At 32.6% G+C, this 10,365-nt stretch overlaps 1 protein-coding gene across 1 annotated transcript; it reads left to right on the forward strand.

Moving 5' to 3' along the window:
• The first annotated feature begins 44 nt into the window (after window positions 1-44).
• Window positions 45-8,941, forward strand: LOC111700377 (uncharacterized). Its single transcript, XM_023471264.1, has 3 exons — window positions 45-1,339; window positions 1,650-1,747; window positions 8,895-8,941. Exons 1-3 carry the CDS (start codon window positions 336-338, stop codon window positions 8,939-8,941), a joined length of 1,149 nt encoding a protein of 382 aa, XP_023327032.1. The 5' UTR covers window positions 45-335.
• Window positions 8,942-10,365: the final 1,424 nt, after the last annotated feature.

The following is a 10,365-nucleotide window of genomic DNA, read 5'->3' on the forward strand; positions in this document are numbered from 1 at the left end:
AATGCCAAGGCCTACAGTTTCGAATAGATAAGGAAACAAGCGAAATCTTCAATGAATATCAAAACGGATTTTTCAAAGTTCATCTTATCTTATTTTTAAATAATAAAAGACTAAATTACATGAAGAAACCAGATGTTTTAGCAGAGTTTGAAAAATTCAGTTGTTTATCAAATGTTGTCGCAAGAACATTTCTATAATATAAGATTGTGCATACTTTAGATATAAACATAAGCTTTATTTAAATAGAGGGTTATTAATTTTTATTTAAGTGAAATCAGGTTTAATTTCTAAGAGTCAAAATACAGTGATTTAAAGTGAAAATGTTGTAAATAATAATGGATGAGCAAACAACTAATAATCCCAATTTGTATGGGTTTAATAGTTCTCCTGTCCATAACTCTAACCCAACCTCATCACCTTTTTGTACGAGAAATCCAATACTTGCCAGTCAGAACTTCAGAAGTAGACATTTATACCAGTCAACTGATTCTGCCAAAAATGATCTTAAAGACCATGATTACAAACACAACTCATCATATTTGACATTATCCCCTCAGACATATGGAACTTCTTCCAGGACAAGATCTTACAGTACTCAAACATTAACCGGTACCATCACTCCAAGAAGGGGATCTTTCAGCAGGGGAGATTCTACCAAAGATGATCTAAATGATGATGAGCCTAAACATAACTTATTGTATTCACCGACATTATCCCTTCAGACATATGCAGCTTCTTCCAGGAAAGGATCTTACAGTACTCAAACATCAACCGGTACCATCACTCCAAGAAGAGGATCTTTCAGCAGAAGAGATTCTAGCTGTTCACTTCCCTGCAGCATGTATGCAACAGATTCATTGTCCAATTGGAAGGAATATCAACCAACAAATGATGTATACCTTCTGAGTAAAGCATTTGATAACCTCATCACTGAAGGACATTCTGGAAGAAAGATCACACTAGACATAACTAGGAAAGATTCATCAAGTTCAGGTTATAACACTGATAGAAAAGATTCTTTTCAAGATTATGAAAGGCAACAAAGTTTACTCTCTCCGCAGTCAAGTCTTGACCTTGGATGGAGAAATGAATCCTTTCCTAGTTCTCCTCTATGCACCAATCCAAGCTCTCCATTTTTCAATAGCTCTGGAAGCCAGTACAGAGTAGCTGATCAGTTCTGTCCTCAACCCTACAGGAGCAGAAGAAATTCTTATTCTTCACTTCCTTCATCACATCTTCCTTATCCGTCAGCATTTCTTCCAAACCCATCTCTTCCTCCATTATCTCCAACAATGTTTGGATCCCAGCTTTCATTGAACTCTCCCAGTCAGAGACACAGGGAACTAATATCTTAATTTATCAAAGGCAAAAGTTTTAAGAAAGAAAAAAATGTTTTACCAATGTCAATCTTTCAGCTTGACTCTTTTTTTGCAATTTGTGGTGACTAATTTTTCATTTAATGAGCTTGAATTTCCCAGTCAGATAGGAAGTATGAGTTATCAAAACAGCATGCAATGGGTTCAACAGTTCAAATAATTATGACTAGGGGTAATGATTTCAATATTTTCTCGTTTTAACAATATTATGATTAGGACTGAATTTAATTTATGACACCCTTTGAAAAGTAAACAAAGAATATTGTGATTAAGACGAGTATCTTCTGGATCCTTATATCAAGCTCGACTTGATCGAAGTAACTACCTCAAGTTCACTATGGCTAACCTTAGATCAGCCAAGTTCTCTGCAGGTAAATATAGTTTTAATACTAACTAATTTCTAGAAATCACTCATTTAAATCTATTTCTCGTTCTAGAGAAATGATTTTTATTTTGTCACATAAGTAAGCTTTCAATTTCAAACATCTTGAACATTTTTAAGATTTTATTTAAAATTTGTAATTCAAAATCTTTAATAGTCGTTAAGCAATGAGATCATACATACAAAATACATTTAAGTTCATAAATCCATCACTGTTCCTCCCCCTCAATATCTATTTGTTGGCTTTGTAGTAAAAGTGACACAATAAAAAATCCTATAATCCTGAGAGTGTCAAGATTTTAATGATTTATGAAAAATGATATCATTGATACTTCAAAACTTCTCAGGAAGATTTTCGTATCAGTATTTTCTCCATATCTCAACTGTGCTGATGAAAGGGATTGTCTAAAAATAATAAAAGGCCCAGTTTTTTTTTTTTTTTTTTTTTGAGCAAAAAATAAAAAGTATACTAACAAAATTCAAGTTATTTCCCCAATTTAGCAACAAAAAAAAAAAAAATAAGATTTTTCCTTTGAACTTTGTATTTACACAATTCTCCGTCATATTCAGATAATTTTAATTCAAATAAACAGGAAATATAAATGTTAGAATTAAGATTTATTATAATTTGATCACACATAACACCTTAGTCAGGGGCATAAATCTTTTGGGGGTGGGCTTTAGGGACTGAGCCCTCTCCCCTTGATTAGTTAATTCAATGGTTTCCATTATGTAATCAGTCCCCAACGGATGATAAGCCCCCTGGAAAGATTAAAAATGTTAAGACTCCCCCCCCTTGATAAACCCTGCGTACGCCACTGACCTTAGTTAAGCACAAAAAACTTAGGGTGGGGGAGGGATGATGTAAAATTAATTTCATTCTAATATTTGATTTAAACAATTTTTTTGGAAAATGGCCCCAGAAAGGAAGAAAACTTAAAAAATATAGAAAAAAATTGTTCTTAATGATAAAATATTCATTATTTTATTCACTTTACAGTCCCTTTAATATTTGTTTAGTATTGATAAGTTTATTACTAAAGGATCATTCTCAGTTCTCACCTTTACCTCAAGCGTATAGGATCATACAATAGGATCATACATATAGGATCATATACATGTGAAAACATTAAAAATAATTGAATTGAAGAGATCTTTGACACCAGACCTTAAATGTTTGAGAAGTGCCAGTGTTTTGTCCGAGATGCGACGGTATTCCGTTCAAGAACCTAGGCAACAAGATGTTTCTTTCTTTTCTTAGCGCTTTAAAGGGAGTGACCGGCAATGTATGGTAGTTAAACTGAGAATGTAGTATTGTGGAGAAATTTTTTAGGAATCATTTGAGACCTATGAGAGGTTTTTACGGTGCATATTTGTTTAACAAAAGCGCAAATTCAATCTTTAAAATCTTTAAAAGATTGTTCATTTTTGAGGGATGAGAACAGGTTGAGAAAATAAAAATTAACTCTTATCATCGAAAATAAGTAATCTTATTCAATTGGTTTCTGTAATGTCGCATTGTTCACAAACATTTTCTGTAGATTTTTCATGGAATTTTTAAATGAAAAGACAACATTTGAAGAATTTGAAAAATCTGCGAACACATTCATAAAGAATAAGAAATGCAATGTAATGAGAAAAAAGAAAAAATTGATTCTAACATTGATTTTTTTAGAGAAAATTTTAATTGAGAAATATGTTCCCAAACATCTAATTAGTTTACTTGATTTTTTTACATTTGTTGTCGTCGTTATTTAATGATAAAGGGGTCACTCCCTCTAAGAATGTTTGTCACACTTTTAGGGTGTTATAATGAATAATAAATTTAGTTAAGCATGTATCATGAATTGAAAATCTATTTTTACTACTAATTTCCACAATAAAAATTTTTCCGTTGCACTTTTCTGTCTTTACTTTTTTCAGACATTTATTATTAGCCTTGTGGGTTCTTTTTCTTTTCTTATTTATGTCTGTACAGTGAGAACCAGAAAAAAAGTGGAATTCTTATTGCTTCTGGTTTTTTCCTTCTTTTCAAAAAAAGGAATTTTTAACTGAACTTTCTTACAGATACATCATTATCACCATTTAAAATTTTATAGTAACTAGGATTTTAGGGCGCTTAGCGCCTATCATCTATTTTAATCGTGTTTCTCTTTGTTTACATTGTAACACAAAACAAAAAAATGTCGTGGATTTAAAAAATAAAAATTCGTGGATTTTTTAAATATTCAAAAATCGAATTTCGTAAGAGGCAAATTTTTTAAAATTCAATTTTTTTTTGAAAAATTGGGCCCAATCGGCTCAGCCGTTTTTACATTTATTGGATACAAACAAATAAACAAAGAATCAAACACCCAGTCAGACAAACAAAGTATTCTTTTGTAACAACAAGGATCCAATATTTATACTGGTTCTGACTGAATTACTAAAACATTTGATAGAAATAAAATTAAATCATGATTCATCTTTTAGATTCAAGACAAAGCTTGATTAAATAAATTGTTAAAAATAAAAAAAAGAAAGAAACTTTGCAGAACATTTACTCCATCCCCCTCTCAACGGAAATTCTCCGTGCTAAGATCCGGTTCTCCTTTCCTTGCCGAAGAGGCAGGGAGCGGACCCGGGAAACAAAGACGACTTTCAGTAATCCTCTCTAAAAGTCGGCCAGGTACAACAGAATAAGATTAAAGGGTCTGTCCTCTCGTAGTTCTTCAAGGATCCCCCCCCCCCCAACCAGCCCTTTTAGCAATAGCAACCTCCCATGATAATACTAATTCAGTTCAGTTTATGCTAAGATAGAATGCTCTAGTTGACGGAAGGGTCCAGAGGCGCAACTAGGACTTTTGCTAGGGGGGGGGCAATGTATTATTTGGTTAGGGTTGGGGGGGTGGGTTAAGGGGGGGTTTCCCCCCCTTTTTCGAAAATTTTTCAAAAACATAAGTGCTTTTTTAATGGTTTGAAGTCGAAAAAAAGGAAAGTTTAAGTTGTTGCATGCAGATTTGGCTGTGTTCAATTCAAATCGATTTTTTGTTCTTGTGTTTTTACAAAATTTAAACTTCCAACAGCTGTAACATGAATGATATGAGTCAATTCATTGAATATGTGTGCGAATCGTAAAGAGTATTTTTTAAGTACCTGGTTTAATTACAGATTAAATTGCAAGAAATAATCACTTATAGTTTCTGGGAAAAAAAACATAAAAATACATAGGTAAATAATAATTTCAATCATCTACATTGAAAAAGGACAGATAATGTTACCTTTTCTCTTGAAGTTATTGAATTAATGATTGATCTAACCAACATTCATAATCTAAATTCATTTTCGATTTTACAGAACTTCTGTCAAAGAAGATAAATCTTGTTTGATATCAAATATGATAATCAGTTCAGGTTCAGAATTTTCTCTAGATTTGGAACTGAGTTTTTGCCACAAACTCAAATATTGTAATCCCTAAATCTTTGCACCGAGTGGTGTAAACATTTGATATTTCAAACTTGGAATATTTTACCATAAAGAATTCAAAGTTTGATATCTTCGAGTACTCTATAAACTCAACACAAATAGAATACAGTTCAGAACTTTTTTTTACATTAAATGTTTACAATAGCCTTTAGCCGTGAGAATTGAGAAAGATAAAAATATTCTTTTTAAAATTAACTATAGTATAATGAAATTTCTTCAATAATTATATTGTTTTTCTTATTCCTGTGATACTGATTTTCGCCATTCTTTCTTTTAATTCTGCCGGGGGGGGGGGGGCGCCCCCCCCCTCTCAGGTGCTAGGGGAGGGCGCGCGCCCGGCCCCCCCCCTTGTTGCGCCCCTGGAATGGTCCAGGGAACATTTAATAATAATAACCAATATTTTATCGCATGGTAGTAGAGGAGCAACTGGGGTATTTTTCTGGGAGAGGGGCGGGGGGCTTTATTTGAAAGAAAATGAAACTGTAATTTATAAGCTAATTTGTTATAATGATTATATTTTTTCGACAAAATCATGTTATTTTAGCCATTTGCCCCTGCTTTTGACAATTTTTTGAGAAAAATCACCTAAGCATTAATTTCCTTCCTTTTGCAGACTTGTTGCCAAATAACAAACATTTTAATCACATTTTTAAGATATTTGCTATAAAAATCAACTTTAATATCAAAATTTATGACACCGCTGGGATTGTAGGATTATCAAAAAAGCTTAATTGAGAAATAATTATTATAATTTATTACTTTATGTTAATTAACTAAATTGAGATAATAAATATGAGTGGGTACTGAAATACTTATATACTAGATATATACTTTTTATAATAGTTTTTAAATAGTAAGGTTAAACCATATTTTTTTCGACTTGAAAATAGATGAAGATAGATAAATAAATAAGTCTTTTGCAGAATATTGCCTTTTATTGAACCCTTTGCTGGTTAAGATTTGCCATTATAGTTATGTTTTCAATGGACTGTGTACAGTACATCGTATTCAGTTTATTTGTCAAAACAGTTCCTTATAATACATGTATGTCATCGTATCCTTATCTTTGTTCTTATCTTATTTTTATAATTCTTGAATTACTGGTTACTGCATTACTGGGGTTGTTCAGAATTATGGACGGGATAATTAATGAACTGTACTCGGGATTTCAAGTAACCCTCCATGCAAAGATTAAAATGTGGAAGATACTGTCGTTTTTCTGACTCGAAAAATGTTTTTTTTGTGAGTTTCCCCATTGCTTAAGAAATGCCCATTTTCACTGTTGCAGAAAAATCACAAATGAAAACAAATGGTTAAAAAACAACAACAAGAACAAAAACATGGCAATCTAATTCATACTCAATCAGACAAAGGTTTAATGTTACCTTTGTATATCGGGCATTGCTGTCATCTTTGCATGGAGGGTCAAATAATATTAAACTTACAATCTCTTTCTTTTAAAAGGGTGGTTCAGTTGGAAGTTGTTAATGAAAACGTGTCTCACAATCATGTCTTTTGTTTTGAACATTTTCCAGACCATGTCTATTGTCTATTTTCTTAAACAGCTATGTCCGTTTTTTTATCAGTTTTTTTTATCAGTCTGAAATATATTTTAATTGTTATTTTAAAATTTTCTCCCGCTTTTTTCTTATTTCTGGCGTAACGGAAGCCCGTGTGCATGCTTTGGAACATTTTCAGAATACGTCCTGCACAGTTGGTGGGGGGGATACGTCCTGCAGTGGGGGGGGGGGTCGGTTGGACCTAAATGAAGAGGGGGGGATCAGCTGTTCGCAGAGAGTCATGTTTTGGTTTGAGCTCCGGGTTCTTGTCGGAATCGAGATTTTTGTTCCGTTTCCCACGGACACCGACGGAAGGGAAGTCATTTTTGGATTATTATTCTTAAATATTTAATTTAAAGTAAATTTTACGTTACATTAAAGTCTTACAAGTTTTTAATCATAATTTCTCTTGTTGAAAAGCTACTAGGGAGAACATTTCGAATTTCTAGTATCATAACCAAATAAATTATTTTTTTTCTCAAATCAATTGAGATTTTGCCACAACCTTGAATTTTCTAAAATCTTTAATTAATTTTAACATCGCATAAACCTGACCTTCTCTCTCTGGTTAAGTATCATAACATAAAAGACATAAAAGTATGACAAATCTTCTGCATAAATGTTCTCTCGGCATTTTATGAAGTCGATCTAATATAAAGTTTCAAAACAAACATTATGTTTAATTCAAGATACATTTTTATTTTCAAGTGCAATTATGAAACCGAACACCCCCCCCCCCCCCAAAGAGATAACAGACGCAATGTTTTTGTCGCAAAAAATGTGTGCAGAGATAAGGATTATATTCATCTTAGGATTAAAAAGGACCGATTCTAGAAAATTTAATATTTTTTTATTTAGTTTGTTTTAATATCAAAATAAACTGAGATAAAATTTCCTCGAATGAAGATACTTAAAAAAAATGAAATTGAAAAATGAAAATTACGATAAATAGGTTTTAAATCATTACGGGTCTATAAAAGATTAATTTTTTTTTAAAAGTCAAAATTATACTTGTTTGCAGTTATATTTGAAATTTTCCCGGTCGCCTTTAAATTCGCAAATTTTTTATAATTATTTCCCATTTATAAGATCTTCCCATAGTATTTGGGAGCCGGGGGGTGCCGGAGCTCTTGGGAGTTAACCCCGATGGTGGTCTGGGCTCTTAAGATGGAGGGTTTCAGATCCTATCTAATCTTATCTCATGTTATAAGATTGGGTCATATTTGAACTATAACTATTAACTCTGTAGCACTAATAATAATTGTTAATGATTTAAATAAGCTGCGAAATCCGTGTTTTTAGCTTTAGTTCGTAAACGAATGTAAATATTTCAATTCATAATTTTATCATTCTGTAAATAATATCAATTATCTTTTCATTCAGTCTCATAGGGACTTTAAACAAAATTCTAGGGACTCTCCACTTTTAGAGTGGCATGTCCTATTATGAACGGTACCCTCCTACCTTTATTCGGATACAGGATGAATGATTTATCCTCATTTTTCCAGCTGAAAAACATATTATTCTCAGTAAGAGTGACTTGGATATTTCAGATAGAAAAACACCAATATCTGCCTAAATTGATTGCTCCTCTAAGCTCAGTATTCTATAATGGCTCAGTCAAGAAAATGTCTCCGCCCTTTCAATAATGTTTAAGGGGGGGGGGTGCAGCCGGGGGACATTGACTTATAGGTTTAATAAGTATAGAATTATATTATTTTGATGTACGAGGGTTGAAAGATCTAGGCCCAAGATTCTAGAAGAAGTTCTGTGCCTATGCTTTTGTCGTATATGCATCTAAGCTACAAGTAGTACACAATAAGGAGACAAACTCTGAACCATGTTCTTTTTTACTGGCGTTTTTTAAATAGAAAAAAGAGGGGGAGGGAAGTGTCTAAGAATCCAGCCCCCCCCCCTGGCCACCGATATTTAATTTAAACTTTTTTTTACAATATCATTAATGCAAAAAAATACAGAGCTTAAGTTTCTCAATGTATAAAGCTCTGTAACACAATATACCATGCAACATTAATATTTTATTTTTTTGCTGGCAGGCTCTTAACTTTTCACTTTTCAACAGGTTCTTTGTATTAAATGATCTTTTATATGTAGGGTTACCCAGAAAGGATGAGACTGTAAAGACGACCAGAAACTCGTAAAATTTGACGATCCAAAGTTAAAATTAAGTCTGCTGTCTTAAATTTAGTATTTTAATGGATTATTTAGGGATTTTATAAAGAATGAAACAAATTTACAGTTGAAGGGAATCATGAATATAAAGAAACATATATACATACAGTTGTCTATGAAGTCTCATCCTTTGTGGGTAACCCTGTATACATAGGTGTAGCTTTGGTTTAAAAATGAGATTATTCATTTTCAAAATGAAACCATTCATCAGGCCCGTAGGAATGAATTTATAAATGGGTGGAGGAGGGGGTGCAAAAAATTTATAAATAGCATAGATAGATAAGTAAGAATCAAAATTAATGAATGCGACTTATAAACTAGATTTTTAACTTATCACACATTATAGTTTATTAAGATAGATATATGTTGCCTGTTTTCCTTACCTTAATTGCTAATGAATAATTGAGAAGCTATTTGCATCAAAACAAAAATAATTATATTTTATAACAATTTTCTTCCCTTTTTCATGTTTCATCCTTTTCAGTTTTTCATCATTTTTGTCCTTTGAAAGTGTGCCCCTCTTCTGGGGTAAAAAGGGGGCTGTGCCACCCCTTGCTACAGGCCTGTCATCCCTATAAAGAAAAATCCTTGAAAATGTTTAATTCTGTTAATTTCTCTATTGTTTCTGAAGCAAGTAAGGCTGAAGTTATTTATGAAGAAAAATAACTACAATAAAAATAAATTGATTTGTAATTACGTTCAAAAACATGGTTTAAAATGATCTAACATATTTTTTGTAATCCTTCTAGTTCTCTAAAAAATTATTATTTTGTAAAAAATATGTTACGAAATTGAGTTAACATATCTATTAAGAAATGATCTGCAAATATGATAATTTGAATCTATTAGATCACTAAGTTTAATTTTCCTGCTTCGGGCAACAACAAATTGATGAGAACGGGACTAAAATATTAAATCTGTTCAGAAACTAGCTCCACCTACGCAATTCCAACGCAACCTACGCACCTTACGCAGCTTATGTCATCCCTACATCTGCTGCAACAGTACATTTTTAAAAAAGAGTGATTACATTTTTTATCCTTTGAAAATTAGGGGAATTTCTTGATATAATTGTTTTCGTGCATTTCAGGTATGTAATTGATTGATTGATAGAGACCTAAACAAGTGGTGGTAATTGTTTAAATTGTCTCCATGTGTCCCCTCCTGTGTCCGAACCCTTCAGATTTATTTATATTGTCCTTGACGGATAAAATGGTTGAACAGGTGTAAACCTTTCATGTTTTGGTCCCGAAACAGGACTCTACGCAGGTCTCTCTCAGGCCTAATATGGGTTTGTGTATGAGGCAGTTTGCCTTCTCTACCCATCTGGCAGTTCTCTCCTTGGTTCAGCCACATTTACATCATCTAGTGTGTGCTCTAGTGTACACTGTAC

This window comes from Eurytemora carolleeae, unplaced genomic scaffold, assembly GCF_000591075.1.
Source record: "Eurytemora carolleeae unplaced genomic scaffold, Eaff_2.0 scaffold178, whole genome shotgun sequence".
Classification (NCBI taxonomy): domain Eukaryota; kingdom Metazoa; phylum Arthropoda; class Copepoda; order Calanoida; family Temoridae; genus Eurytemora; species Eurytemora carolleeae.